We start from the raw sequence: 16,209 nt of genomic DNA on the forward strand, positions 1-16,209 counted from the left end.
CATTAAAAAAAATACTACTTTTCAAAAATATAGTAACAATATTAATCATGAGACAGAAGAACCATAATATGCCCAATCATAGACACTTGAAATTCCTAGGATCTTCTCCAGCACGTAATAGTACTTGCCTTCTCAACAAAACAAGGCCACACTCAAACCCTACTTAAAAAAAAAAACTACCATTCCAACCAACGTCAGCAAACAGGCGGGAAGGTAATCAAAGAAGGACATATTTTTCATCCAGTAAGTCAGTAGAAAGGCGGAAATACTTTGTATACTGCTGTGCCAATCATGTCACAAAAATATGTTTCTTGGGGAATAGTCGTTATTATTAACCAATAGCGCAAACAAGAGTGTTGCGGTCCTTTTAGATACGAGCCAATTGTAGCGGGCAGAGGGCGGAGATTTCCTAGCGCTTTTCTGAGATTGTTGAGAACATTATTGCCAGTTCGATCGGTAGAGGGAGCGGAAACAGGAGAAAAGAGTGCCTGACGGCAGCAGCCCCACCGCCGGCCGAAAGTACCATCCAGCACCGGGAAACACCAACGAGCCAAGCCGGCCCGAGTCACCATCACTGAACATGAGCAGCGAGGCCGAGACCCAGCCACAGCCAGCAACCGCCGCCGCCAGCAGCGAGGGCAAGGCCAGCCCGGCACCGGCTAACGGCAATGCCATCGCCGTGGGGGAGAAGAAGGTCATCGGTAAGGGAGGGAGGGTGGGGATAAAATAATTAATTGTGGTAATGTCGTGTTATGTGAGGGGACCGTTTGGTTTTATAGCACTAGTCTTGTGCTGTGCGACGAGAGCATGTGGCTTCATTTATCGTCGATAAACGGCCATTCTATTCTGTTATTTGCGCGTGCGTGACTTATGCTCGTACCCGACAGAAGAAGTCTAGTTCTCTTTGCGAGGCCTTTGTTAATGAGATTTTTAACAAGCAGGCCAGAGCCATGTGGTATACTTTTGAGCTTTGAAGTTTGTATAGATGGCTGTTGGTAAAGTAAGGATATCTTGCTTGTTTCAAGGCGGCTGAAGTAACTAGAGGGTGAAGGTGTATAATTTAGCTGAGAGTTTGTACTCGCGACTAATAAATGTGATAGCCTTTTAGTGCTGAAAAGTTAGTCTCTTGAAGACCTTTTCAGTTCTCAGTTGGTGTGCTGGCGCTTTCTGCATCAGCTACTATGGTGGTAGTATAATGTTAACTTTTGTAGTAGATTAGTTACTTTCATTTTACCCTGCCGAGACGCACTTTTAAGTGCTGGGGGGTGTGTTTGTGGTGTTTATATTAAGTATGTGTGGTCTGTGTACGACCTCATACGCTCAGAGGGACGTGAATAATTTTGGGTAGTAACAGATGTTTCATGTGATGCTATGTAGCAAGTACTGTAGTTAGTTGAATTAAGCCATTCATTTAATTCCTCTGTTCTGCACAGTCCTGAGTGAGCAATGTTGAGTGGGTGTTTGACATATGTGTTGATCCTTTAGTAATCGGTAATATTACTGTTGCTATACCGATCTAATGGTAGTACAACATGTACGTGTATGTATAAATATATATATATATATATATGATGTTTCTATGGTGCTTGTCTCCACGCTTTTAAAGTGAGTAACGTGAGCTAAATGGACTAGTAAAGTCTGTAGTTGAACTGGACGCTGTAATATCCATTGTGGGCGGGGTCATAGTACAGGAATGTCACTAGTCGTGTTCGTTAAGCTAAGATGGCGGTTGTACTGTCTACTGTTGGGACAACTACTTTTCAGTAGTAGAATGTGATAGGGGTGGGGCAGTGATGATTGCTGAATTTCGATGTTACACTACTAGATAAAACAACACTTCAACATGAATGTCAACTTTGAGTTTATACTTTTTTTTGCGGCTCGCAAGTAAGGTATTAGGAGTGTCGCATACATTCAGAAGCTTCCGAGTCAATGTTAAGTTCAGGTATTACAAACTTGACACTGGCGAGAGTTTAAGGGGCGTTACTGCCCCTCCCCTTAACGGGCAAACAGCAGAGCTGGTTGCTGCATCTTGTCCTGTGTTGAAGTCCTACAGTTGTATTAACATTCTTTGTTCTACTCGCGTTGCACGTTCAAGTTTTATGAAAAGTCAAATCTATACTTGTCTCTCAGTTCGTGAGTAATGTAATGGGGAGGCAAAAGACCCCCAAAACGGTATACGAACAATACTAAAATTAAACATTTTGTTAGAATAACGGGTTTGTGTTGACATGCATTCTCTGAAACATACGAAGTCTGAAACGCATGTTACTGGCTAGTGATTTACCAGTGAACCTCAAAATTTTGAGAAGACCGAAAATGCAGAATACCCATATTTTTCCTTACAAATGTTGCGTCGACTAGTAGGAGTACAGCGCTGTAATACTTTTGTCAAGCGGTGCTGCTGTGTATTGTTTGGAAAAGGCGTTCGTGTGGTTCCGCGAGGGGCGGTGCTTGTTACTGTAGGAGGGGTGCTACTGTGTATTGTTTGGCAAAGACGTTCGTGTGGTTCCGCGAGGGGCGGTGCTTGTTACTGTAGGAGGGAGTGTAGTGCTAATGTGACTTGGTAATGTCATCTGTTCATGTTTTGAGTCAAGATCTGCATCAACATTTTCTGTATTTTAGATTGCTGCGGTTGTATTGATTTTATTTTAGGGTTTTCTTGTGATACACAGTTGTATGCAAGTTTGGCACGTTATTTGTTAATGCCAAATCTGCCACCTGTCAGTGGGGTACGTTTGAGGTAGCAAAGTAGGTACCGTGGAGAAGCTTCAGTGCTTTTATCTTGGTTATTGTTCACCAGGTTATTTGTCGATTTATTCCTTGACTTTAATCAAATTTATTCTGTTAGCTGTATTCATTTTTTTTCCATTGTGCGTGTGTGCGCTCATACTCTTAGGTTTGTAAGGTTTTAAGTTTGCGATGCCTCTTACTTTTTATGGGGATGCACTTCATCAAGCCTGCTCTGACCTCTCCTGAGCCTGTTGCTTTGCTTGACTTAAATTTTATTTAGTGCCGTTCCTTATTGGATGGTAATGCCGCTGGTCAAATTCTGTTTGGCGCAGGGTACCGTGATCTCTGGGGATGCATGATGATGCAAGGTTAGGAATTTGATTTTGTAGCTGTGGAGATGTTTGCATGCCTTTATTATTGTGGCCTGATGGCCATGTTATTACCTGCATCCTTTAAGGTGCCTGTCTATTTTTTTTCTCTGCTATTCAACCAAGTTTTTGTGAAACGCTACTGGTATTAAACTGAACAGAGTCGCAAAGTTGATGCAAGCAGATAATCTGCACCAACTTGAAGACCAATTTTAATACTCGATGTATGGACTTGCAAGAAACGCGACCGCACTGCAACAGCAAGAAACGCGACCGATACAGGATAAACTTACTTCTCAGAAGAGCCACATTCTCATTGAGGCACCTTTTTTAGAGAAGCTGGGCATGCTAAAATATGGAACCAGTTGTTGCCAGACGTGTCACTAGATAAGTTTAGTGATGTCTTGTTGAAAAAAATAGCTAAGTAGTCTCTCGTGTCAGTAGTAAAGCAGTCAACATAACATTGCTCACACTAAGGGTGTGTGACCTTGTAGGTAAACCCTGCTACTTGTGTGGAATATTTTGATGACCTTTATTGTGATGGGGATGACCACCACACTGAGTCCACCCTGTGTGTCTATTGGGTAAGTTAACTGGTTTACAGCACAAAGGATTAGTAGGCTGATTCACAGTAGCTATTTTTTCATGTAGGCTGATTCACAGTAGCTATTTTTTCATTGGCAGAATGGTGTAGGGCGGTAGGCTGATGTTGCAATGTGGAAGTTTTAATGGTTAATGTCATGCAGCCTGAAGGTAGTGGCACACTATATTACAAAGTCAACAGGGAGCCCCCTCTCACACACAGTCCATGATTCTAGCAGGATTGAAGATGGGTCAAATGTTGCTTCCTAGGTTTTGCCTTTACCAGGAGGGTTGAATGCCCACCTCATTGCAGCTTGACAGTCATAGCTGGCTCCAGGTGCAGACAACTAAGATGATTGTAATAGTGAAAAATGTCAGGGCATTGTCCAGGTACAGGCTGTTATACTGATAGAGTAGTGAGGACTTTTTTCACTGGTATTTGAGAATGGTGGAGGGCAAGGAACAGTTACACAATTTTTCTTCCTGTGGTGGTGTGTAGTTGCTTACACTGCACCTGTGTCACATCTCTGCACGTGTGAGAACCTTGCCAGACATGTCCGGAGGGGGCCGACGTCTGGTCTGCATGCATGAAATCCGCATCAGTTTGAAGGGGTAATACCCAATTAACACGTCCTGCTGAGAAATTTGTGCCCCACCATATGCTCAAAAATATGCCAAAGCCAGAACCTTTCCTGATGCCCTCAGTGACCATCTCCCTGCCTATATCCAGAGAACCCAAGTTCAAGTTGGTAAACCACGGTCTATGAATCTCTAGAAATCTTCCACATTTCGACCCACAACTGGTACCCAGCCAAAATACTTCCACTAGATGCATCAGCTACTTTAATGCTCTAAATATCCTTATCCCCTATACATGCAAAAAGAACAAAGCCTAACCACGACCCCTGACTAATAAAACCGACTAAGCAACTAACGCCTGGAAAGAATGGTACCAGAATAAAACCTCACAAAACAAACTGAAATATAAGCAACTTCGCAATGTCATGTAGTGGGGGCTGCTATTTCTCCTCAAAACTTTCGATCCAACAAATCAACCCCAAAATGATGTTCTGGAAATCAGTTTCCTCTCTCAAAACCTGGAACTCAACATAACCCTTTCCATCTGAATATCTCATATGTCCCACAACTCTGGTAAAAAGTACTCCTTTACTTAGAGGTGATAATACCAGTGACCTTTCTATCTCCATACTTTTCACCTCTGTCCAAAATCCTAGAAAAGAGTGTATTCACTTAACGACTGCTCAAACATCTGACAATCTCCTAGCACCGGGTGTATACCACTACGTCTAATAAGGGTGAATGCTCTTGTATTGCACCCTTAAACATTGACACACGGAACAGAGCTCCCCCCCCCCCCCAGGACTTTGCCATTTCCTTCACTGTGGTGTGTGGTGCGATCTCTGAGTTGGTATGTTTAAGTAGGGGGGTATGGCGGGCAAAGCCCCCCGCACTTTTCTGTTGGGATTTTTGTAGAGCAGCACCCCCCCCCTGTAAAGAAATCCCTGTTCCATGTGTTTGACGTTCAGTGCTCTCTATTTTTAGGGTTCAATCTTCACAACAGAGAACATATTCTGAATACCTTATCAATAATACAGGAGTCTCCCAAGGGTCAGTTCTTGGACCCCCTCCCCTGCTCTTTAATGTATTCATCTCTCTATAAAGCTTTCCAGCTAAGTGTACTCATTCAATACAGACTATTTGACTAATTCTCTAACAACTTCCCATTCTCAATAGGCTCTCCCTTTTCTCTCCTCTATGCTACAGTGCAGTGAAGTATTTGCCCCTTCCTGATTTCTTATTTCTTTGCATGTTTGTCACACCGTAAATGTTTCAGGTCATCAAACTTAAATATTAGACCAAACTAACCCAAGTGAACATGCAATGCAGTTTAAGTTATTTAGTTTATTTATTTATTAAGGGAAAGATATATCCTACATGGTCCTATGTGAAAAAGCCCCCCCCCCTTAAATCATGAAAACTGTGGTTAATCAGATTTTTGGGAAAGCTGTTCAATTTCACTAGCCGCACCCAGGCCTGATTACTGCCAGACCTGTTGAATCAAGAGATCACTTAAATAGAACCTGCAAAATGAAGTAGGCCACAAGATCCCAAAAAGGGAGACATGCCTCAATCTAAAATTCCAGAACAGATGACAAAGTAATTGACATCAGTCTGGAAAAGGTTACAAAGCCATTTCTAAAGCTTTGGGACTCCAGCAAACCATGGTAAGAGCCATTATCCACAAATGGAGGAAACCTGCAACAGTGGTGTACCTTCCCAGGAGTGTCTGGCCTACAAAAATTACCCCCAAGAGGTCACAAAAAAACCCAGAACAACATCTAGAGAACTGCAGGCCTCAGTTAAGGTCAGTGTTCATGACTCAACCATAAGAAAGAGACTGGGCAAAAATGGCATGCATGGCAGAGTTCCAAGGCGAAAACCGCTGCTAACCAAAATTTGCCAAAAGACATCTTGATGATCCCCAGCACTTCCGGGAAAATGTTGAAACAAAAGCTGAACCTTTTGGGAGGTGTGCATCCCTTTACATCTGACACAAGTACGCATCATTTCAGAAAAAATATCATACAAACAGTCAAATGTGATGGTCTGGGGCTGCTTTGCTGCTTCTGGCCCTGGCAAATTGCTGTGATTGATGGAACTATGAATTCTGCCCTCTAACATCATGAAGAAGAATGTCTGGCCATCAGTTCGTGACCTCAAGCTGAAGCACACTTTCGAGTTCTGCAAGTCCCACCTCCTGATTTTTTACATAGACTTATGTAGACTAGGATATTTTTTTTCCTTTAAAAATCACCACTTAAAAACTGTTTACTTGAGTTATCTTTGTCTAAAATTTATATTTGCTTGATCTGAAACATTTTAAATGTGACAAACATGCAAAAAAAAGGGGGCAAATACATTTCCATTGCACTGTAGCACCATTTTAATTACACACTCGTCTCCAATTACAGTCATACTACTACAAATGTTGGGTCTCCATTACGCCAACACGCACTCTTCACTGCCTGACCAATTGGTTCGAATTCCCCCTCTACCAGTTTTATACCCAACTAACTATTGACCATAAATTACTTTACAATCCCAAATATTGCCCTTCTCTTCAAACCACGATAATGCACACTCCAGCTAGAACTGATGTTCTAGCAAACAATACCTAACCGTAACGTAACCAAGCCCAATAAAAGAGCTGGCTGCCTTTATTCCTGTGCTGTCACCAGTTAGACTCTAGTTTCAAAACAGCACTGAAAGGTTTCAAAACAGCACTGAAAGACCACTAACTACCATCTCCGCTACTGTTAACACGATTAAACCACCCTGAGTTTTTGGTCCTTGGTCTGCGACCCCTACTGTACTCCATTTCTATAAACCATTGTCTGTTAGCATTCAAACAGGTGTGCACAATTAGAAAATTATGTATCTGATTTAATTTGTGATTATTGTGTGCATCTGCATATGGATAGAGATTGCATGGCTGTGTGTGCGTGTGTATGATGTATATATGTGTGTGTGCGTGTGTATGTTCTACGCATTTGCTCGAAAAAAGTAGATACCCACTTCAGCGAAAGTGCACTTTTGCTGAAGTGTACTCGGCAGATCCCTAACAGAAACCACAAACACACAAATCTTAACCACAAACACACAAATCTTTTGCAGGGGGGAAGTCCCCCTGCACCTCCCCCACACCCCCTACTTACTCCGAGATTGCACTACAGTGGTGGGGGGGGGTATTCCCTTATCCCATCCCCACTTAACCATCTCTGCTCTAGTTTGCTTAATTGTACATCAACACTAAACATTGATGTACAACTAAGATGACCTACAAACTGCATGCTTTTATAACTAATTTAATCTTTGACAAAATGCCCTTTTGCGGAAGTGCGCTCGCAAATTTGTTTCTTTGAAATGTAAATTCGTTGTGACCAGATCCTGTGTAGAAGGAGAAAAATATTTTCTGTAACTGTTTTTTGGAGCTTTTCTCCACTGGAAATGGGCCCTTGGCTCAGTGGACTTTTACTTTCCCAGTCAACAAATGTCAAGTAAATGTTTAGTTCTTGTCTGTTTTGTGACTGCTGTCACTGCTGTGTTGAGTGACTTAGTGGATGCAGAAAAGCATCTAGTGGATTTTTATTCTCTTATTTGGAGGGTACTCCTGAAACATGTTTTGAAAATGTTAAATGCCTTTCAGGTTCAAAGATGACTGCCGTTCTGTGAACATCACTAATCTACAGCTCTCCATACAATCGGAGGAAAATCTAACCCTGAGGATTTATTTAACATTCTTTTTCACAGAAAATCTAAACAAAACCACTAACTTCAACCGAATAACATACAGGAGGTGATCGGAACTGAAAAGCAAACTAATCGGGCAGGATTACAACAGATCTTTTGTCTCTGAAGAGAGTCTCAGACAAAGGAACCTTGTGCTCAGGAGTACTGACCTAACTACACTGATCTTACACCAAGTTTCTTTGTTGATCTAGGATGTCGAAAGAAGTAAACATATCAACACAACAACTTCAAAAACTAAACTTTCTGAACTTTTATCGCCAGAAAAAGATTTAAATTCGAAAAGACAGTTACAAAACAGGAACCTTTAAAGCCAGGGAATAAAAATAAACCGGAGCAAATGGCAAACATGGAGGATATTAAAGCAGCTTTACTTCCCATGCAAGATGCGATCAAATGACTATATAATCAAGTGCAATCATTTGGAATTTCTTGCAGTCAAATTCTGGAAAGAATGGACAAAAATGATGCTCTAATTGCTGAGAATGAAGATAAACTAGCACTGCTAGTCAAAAAATCTTGAGTCACACGAACAGGACATTCGTTCTATACAAGCCAAAATCATTGACCTAGAGGCGAGAGGTCTAGGAGGAATACCGGAATCTGTTAAAATGATTTAATTTCCATCAATCATGCAAATAATTCACAGCATTATTCAGTGACTCAGTAACAGCACAATAAATAGAGCGAGCACACAGAGCCCTGAGGGAATTACAAGCTTCCAACATGCCACAACCTGTTTATGCAAAAATTCTATAAACTTTCAAGATGTAAACAAAAAAAAAAAAACCTGCCTCTGCAGATTAGGCAAGCTGGAAAATATGAAGGTCTCTCCAAGCGCCATTATATTGGGCGACTTCAACTACCCAAACATAAACTGGGAGCATTACTCTAGCTCCAACACCCTAGCCCAAAGGTTCCTAGAATTCATAAACTCAAATGCTATGGAACAACTTGTTACCACTCCCACAAGCGGGGTAAACATACTGGACCTGATCATCGCCAACATGGGGACTCTATGCTCCAGACCAGAAGTGTATCCCTCGCTGGTAAGATCAGACCATAAACTGATCTCACTGGATATTCATATCCCGACACCACCCCCTGCCCAGAAAACCACAGTGAAAAACTTCTCTAAAGCAAATTTCACACTCCTCAAAACCGAGGTGGAATCCTTCAAAGCCCCTGGGCCTGTGGAAAATACGGCCCAGACCGCAGAATCCTTTATAAATGCATTCTATGAACACCTTCAGGAATGCATGGATCATGCAATCCCAAATAAAACCAAAAGCAGACGTCCTGTCTGGTGGACCCCAGCCATAAACAAACTATACAATAGAAGGGGGAAGCTACTACACGATAGAGCAAAATCCCAAAAAGGGAAGGCATCTCTGATCGGTATTAGCAAAAAACTACGGGCACTCATAAAATTGCCAGCTTCGAGAGAGAAATTGCGCATGACACTAAGGATAATCACAAGGCTTTCTTTAGTTATGTTTGGAACCTGGGTGGGAATTCCCAGATATGCTCAGAATTAGTCCAAAATGACAAAATACACCAAACCCACAGGCATTGCCAACATCCTAGCTGACAGGTTCAGCGCAAACCCCCCCCCCCCACCAAAAGGGCAAATGTCTATCCCAGCAGAGTGCTGCGCCCCTGACATCTCAGATGCTCAGGTAAGAGCCGCCCTCTCCAAAGCGCAAAATACGGCATCAATGGGACCAAACGGTGTCCCGGGCTGCGTCCTACATGAACTCCAAGAAGAGATAAACCCAAACATAAAACTACTGTTCAATCTCAGCCTTACTACAGGATATGTACACAGAGTAGCGTACAGCAACAGTGGTCCCTCTCCACAAAGGTGGTGCCTCCACGGCCTTCTCCCCATAAGCCTGACTAGCTTGGTCTGCAAAGCTATGGAAAGGATCATCATGGACCTCATAAATAAAGATATTGGGGACCTACAGACACTGGATCCTACCCAGTTCTGCTTTAAGGGCAGATCCTGCCTCTTAAACCTGGTCGACTTCTTTGAAACAGTCACCAAGGCCATTGACTAAGGGAAGGTGGTCCACACAGCCTACCTGGACCTCGCAAAAGCCTTTGATACAGTACCCCACTCGGGCATTATAGATAGGGGTTAAACCCCTATGTCACTAGATGGGTTGCAAACTGGCTCAAGGACAGAACCCACGTGGTTAGAATTGCTGTAACCATATCAGACTCCAAATCAGTGGCGTCCCACAAGGCTCAGTCCTGGTACCTCTCTTGTTCGGTATATATTTCTCGGAGGTACAGGCCAACACAGAAGGACTGTGGCTGACCAAGTTTGCAGATGACTGCAAACTGGGCGCCATAATTGCCTCTCCAGCCGACAAGCATCCTCCAAAAGGGCATCATAGAAACAGACAACTGGTGCCAGAGCCGGCCTCAAGCTAAACGCCAGAAAGTGTATGGTCATCCCCTTTGTCAAAAAGTGCCCACAAATTACCACATAGGTGATAATCCATTAAGTACAGAAAAAGTAATTGGGGAACCTGGGGACCCAAGTTGATGTCAATCTCATTTGACAACCACGTGGCCAAAGTGGTTAGAAAAACATTTTATATAGCCCACCTAATCCTGAAGGGATTCACATCTAGATTAGGGGGAGGTCATCGTGCCTCTTTACTCATCCCTCATCAGGCCCATAATAGAGTACAATGCCCCTTTTGGGATGTACCTTGCCAAACACCTGCAGCAACTGGAAAGACCCCAAAAGTACCTCACCAAGAGGATCAAAGGGCTCAAACAGATGCCATATGCTGCCCGGTTAAAGAAACTCCAGCTCTACTCAGTGGCATACCGCCTGCTCAGAGGCGACCTGTGCCTGACGTATAATGTCCAACCCTAAGGGACATGTTGCACCTCCAAAAATCCAAATCCCATCGAGCTACACGCTCGACAGACTAACCTCAGCACTGAAATAAATAGGACATGCTGGAGGGACAGATTCATAACCCCCTTCACAAGAGTGGATTGGAGATCGTAGATTTACCCCGGGTATCACTTAATGTGGTCTAGAGTAGACTTTTTTTTCTAATTTCTGAAACCTTGATTAATTATGATCCCGTAGTAGCCATACATGCTCGTCTTATCAGATCATTCAAAAATTTCATTAAGTTTTGCCAAAGGTCTTAGAAATAGTAGAATACACAGTTATAATTGGTCCTTAAATCCAAATTTCTTAAATAAAAAAAGAAATCATGGAAATTCAAGAAATTTAAAATTCTGCACTTGATAGATTACTTAAACATCAACATATAACTGATATTGAATGGGCGGCAACTAAAGCTCAGGTAAGGGGGGGGGGTTCCTTAAAAAGCCTCTTATTATAAAAAATTCAGCTCAAAGAAGAACAAATCTTAGAGGCTAAAATGGATCAGGAATTAAGGCAAAATCATAACACAAACAGAATTATTTAAATGTCAGGAAGATCTTTTCCTAAGTCAAAATAATAGGTTAGCATTTCATGAAACCAAAATGCTGGCAAGATATGCTAATCGTATTCAAACTCCATCTAGGGCTTTAGCTCGAATTATTAACCAATCTAAATCGCCCTCTCAAATTACTTTACAATGATACAATTTATACAAGATCTGAAGATATTAATTCATTTGAATTGATATACTCTCAAATTTATGGTGAGTTAGATGAGTCGCGTATAAATGAGACTTGAGTATTTTATTCAAATTTAATTTTCCGAAATTAGAAGACAATTTCCATAGAGATTTAACCAAACCAATTTCTACAGAAGAACTATCAACAATAAACAAGTTAAAATTACATAAGGCTCCGGGTCCAGATGGTCTTACTTCTGAGTTTTACAAAACGTTTAGTGATACGATTGTGAAAATACTAGCATACACTTTTAACTATATTAAAAATAAAATAAACAACCCTCATTTTAATGCATCCAAAACTTATTTTAATACGTAAAGAAAATTCGAATCACCAAAACCCGGATAATTATAGGCCTATTGATACTAAATATAGGCCTATTGATACTAAAATTATGACTACTTTTTTAGCTAACAGACTGAAGAAAATAATGAAGTTTATAATTTCAAATGAACAAACAGGTTTTTTTAACTTCGAGGCAAACTTGTGACAATACTTTAACTCTACATACATTAATCGCTTAATCAGAAGAACTAAGTTTGTATGCTCTCATTATTGATGCACAAAAAGCCTGTGATGGTGACCCATCAAGGTTGTCCTCTATCACCTCATATTATTTAATTTATATTTGGAGCCATTATTTTTGCATATCAAACAATATACATCGTAATGCCCAATACTTTGATACCAAGATTTCTACGGCAGCTTTTGCAGATTATCTCTATGTATATTGTACAACTCCAGTTACTGATACCAAGAAATTATTAACTGCTATCAAAACGTACAACTCCAGTTACTGATACCAAGAAATTATTAACAGCTATCAAAACTTAGCAGTAATATCTAACTATATAAAATAAACCTTAAAAAAAAAATCAAGATATTTCCACTAAAAACTCCGAAACCCTTTTCGCTTTTACCATTGGTAGGGCAAATAAAATCGGAGGAAAAGATTACATATCTAGGTATTACATTTTCCACAAAGACTTATGTCAAATTGATTTGGGATAAGACCTTATTGGACCTAAGGAGATGGAATAAACTAAAATTACCACCGTTGGTTAAGATTTCAATTATTAAAATGAATATATTCCCCAGGTTATTATAGATCTTTAGAGCTGCTCTGGTTTTAATCCCGAAGAAGCTCTTTAAACAAATACACACGGAAGATGCTACATTTATTTGGGAACCTAGGAAACCTAGAATTTCATACGATAAAATTGACAACCCCTAAAGACAGAGGGGGTTTAAAATTACCCAATTTTGAAAAATATTATTTAATTGTAAATGCCAATAGAATTTTAAGAATCGCTAATCATGATACACATAGCAAGAAATGGTCCCCGAATTGGTTAAAATTGGACCATAAACCTGTTGAGAGTCTGAATATTAATCCTAAAGCATTACCCGTTCTAAGGAAAGTTGCGTTTAAATCAATGGCTTTAATGGAGCATATTAAAATACAAATCACTCTATTACAAAATCTTTTCACTTCATTAAATCTCGCCCAATACCTTATGATTTTACAACCTTTTCATAGAAATCCAAACTTGAGAATTAATAATCAATTTAATTGAACTAAAAAACTTCCCGCTTATTATTAATTTAACATTATGGGAGATATACCCTTATTTGAAAAATTCACCTCATGAAATAAGACAACAATGGAACCTTCCCAAATCATACTTAATATCGAGACAGATCAAAGATTTATCTATAAATAATTAATAATGAGGGTTTAACGAAATGTACCTATCTTTGGCATGCCCTCCTGCAAGAGAATAAATATACATCTTTATATAAACTAATAAAAGAAATAAAATATCAAGATCAAGTTCTTATCAAAGTATTGGAAAGAAAAAATACCTTTGATTTTCTAGTTAAGTTAATTGCTTTTAATATTTTACTATTTTCAACCAAATGAAACGGCAGATCTCCTCCATATGTTCTGGAGCTGTAAGTGTGTGTATATAAACTATGGAATTCCTTGAAACTACAATTGCAGAAAGTGGGTTATCAAGCTTCTAGTCCCAAATGACCATACTTCTTTTTGTTAAAACTCTATATAGCAACCAATTGGTTGAATCCACTACAAACTTCATGGGATAACTTTAAGATTCTAGTGATAAAAGGCATTCTAGCCCACAAATTACTAATTACTGAACATACCAAACACATTGATCGGAAAATTTGGGAACAAATTTTTAATATATTGGCTTAATGTGTAGAACCCAGGATAACCCTTGGATACGAAGACTGTAAAGTAAACTTTAAGAGTAACCAAATTATTATAGGATATATTACTTATTGTTTAGGCTCTTCAGATGTCTTTTCGGGTGTAAGTGAAAGCATTCATGTATATATATGTTCTTTTTTTTTTTTTTTTCCTCCAGTAATGTGTGGAAACTTACTGTATACATTAAGCTCAAATGTATGTTTGATCAATTGTAAAAGCAATAAAGAATTATTATTGGGGGGGAGGAAAGAAAATGTTAAATGCCTTTGATATCCTTCTCGTTCCATGCTGTAAGATGATGATCTTTCTAAGGCTGTCCCCCCCCCCCCTTTTTTTTCAGTATAATTTAATGCTGGTGTGGTGACATCTGAAAAGCCTCACATCTTCGTGCTCTAATATGGATTGGCTATTTTGAGCTGAATTTTAATGCAAATTTTTTTTTTCACACCATGATGCAAGTTGGTAAAACTTTTAAGATCCCATGTGGTGGTAGTCACTAGACACGTTGACATTGATTGCATTCAGTCTGCTGATTTTTAACGTGTTCATTTTGCTGTGTAGCTGTAATAAGCTCTCAGCTGTTTTCCTTTTAAGCATTATTGTTTGCATAAAGTAAGGCATGATTTGGTAGTGCCCAGTGTTTAACAACTTTGAATAGTTTTCAATGTTAGTTTAGGCAGCAAAAGCTTAAAATGACTACCCTTTTTCCCCTTAGCAACAAAAGTCTTGGGGACCGTGAAATGGTTCAATGTGAGGAACGGCTATGGATTCATAAACAGGTGAGTGGGTTCTACCTTATTGCACTAACATTTGCTGACCATGTACAGGTGGAAAATGTTTTTGCATGACTGCTGCTAACACTTACTACTTTTGCTTAAAATTTCACTCTGTAGGCCTGATTTCTTTTCCTCGCATTCTTATGTTCTTTCCTGCGCTACTTGTCTGTTTCCCTTGTGTCCAGTTTGTCTTAATTTCTCATTACATTCCTACACCTCAGTGCTTTGCACCCCCCACTTATGATGTCCCCCAATACATGGTGTTATTACACTTTCTGACAACTTCTCCACCCACCAGGCCAGTATTGCACCTTTCTTTCCCACTTCTGCCTCTTATGTAGAGCAGTGTTGTTCCGCTGTCCTTTGGTTCAGTCAGCTTTCTTTACATCCTTTTTGTAAGTTTTCACATGACTATGCACACAAGGTGTTCCAAGTCCACTTGTTTACTGCTATCCCCCTATTTCTGCCTAAGCTTACTCATTTTAGTCTGGCATCTTCTGCCTTTTGCAGTCTACATATATGAATCCTCCATATGAACTGAAATGCTTCTTCCTCTGTAGCAGTGCTGGGACTTATCATATTTTATATATATATATATATATATATATATATATATATATATATATATATATATATATATATATATATATATATATATATATATATAATATATTTAGTAGACGCCAACTAGCATTTGGCAGCCGCTACCTTGAGTGGGGGGGGGGGTGGCGTTGCTGAGCATACTGCTGAACATCAAAATCAAAGTAGCATGGTTTGAGAAGTTTTTTGCCTTGTGCCCATGTCAACTATTGTAATACTACTCTTTAACCCAAAAGTACAGTGCTCCTTAGTATCTTAAGAAGTATCTGTCAATTTATTTGTCATGGTCTTGCCAACTTATTCAGTAATCCCCACACACACCTTGCTCCCCTGGCCCCGGTTGATCCAGGTGACATTTTTCTAAGACCTTAGGGCTTTTGTCTTTTTGGAAATTTATCTTCAGCCCATGGTCTAGTTTCTCCATCTTGACTTAGTTGCAAAAGCTTCTACAAGCAACTTCAGGTACTGTGGCTGTTGCTTTCAGGTTTCTTTTAAGGCTGTAACCATGGATGACTATTTTTCTAAATTGCCTTGAATTGTTACACAGCTTTAGTCTCCCACTTAGTCTTGCATAGCCTGAGTTCATGTCTGCCTTATTTTTGTCAGTGTGCCTCTGACTTCATGTAACTTGTACAGCTGTTAGTTGTATTCTGCCAAGCTCAATCATTGGGGGGGGGGGTTTCATTCCATTAGGGGTCCTTGATTGTATGGTTTATTAAGTCTTGGAAGGTGAAGTGTGATGGCACATCTGTACTGGAAAGAAGCTTTGTATATGGAGCTTCTCGTGAGATTTGAATTGTCCAGCGTTGAAGCCCTTTTTTCCTCTCATCCAAGCAAAGTCCTGTTTAAGTGCTGTGGAATCTCCTGAATTTAAGCCTTAGCTGGTAGTTGGGCTATGTTGATGCAGAGGTGACTACTGCAA

At 40.1% G+C, this 16,209-nt stretch overlaps 1 protein-coding gene across 1 annotated transcript in view; it reads left to right on the plus strand.

Annotated features, from left to right (window-relative positions):
• Window positions 1-429: 429 nt before the first annotated feature.
• Window positions 430-16,209, plus strand: part of YBX1 (Y-box binding protein 1) — a 75,293-nt gene continuing 59,513 nt past the window's right edge. The window contains exons 1-2 of the mRNA XM_044071589.1: window positions 430-701; window positions 14,627-14,690. Coding sequence (XP_043927524.1) covers window positions 581-701; window positions 14,627-14,690 — 185 coding nt within the window. The 5' untranslated portion in view covers window positions 430-580. The remainder of the gene's footprint in view (window positions 702-14,626; window positions 14,691-16,209) is intronic.

The sequence above is a fragment of the Protopterus annectens genome, chromosome 5.part0, assembly GCF_019279795.1.
Source record: "Protopterus annectens isolate FY-2018-M chromosome 5.part0, PAN1.0, whole genome shotgun sequence".
Classification (NCBI taxonomy): domain Eukaryota; kingdom Metazoa; phylum Chordata; order Ceratodontiformes; family Protopteridae; genus Protopterus; species Protopterus annectens.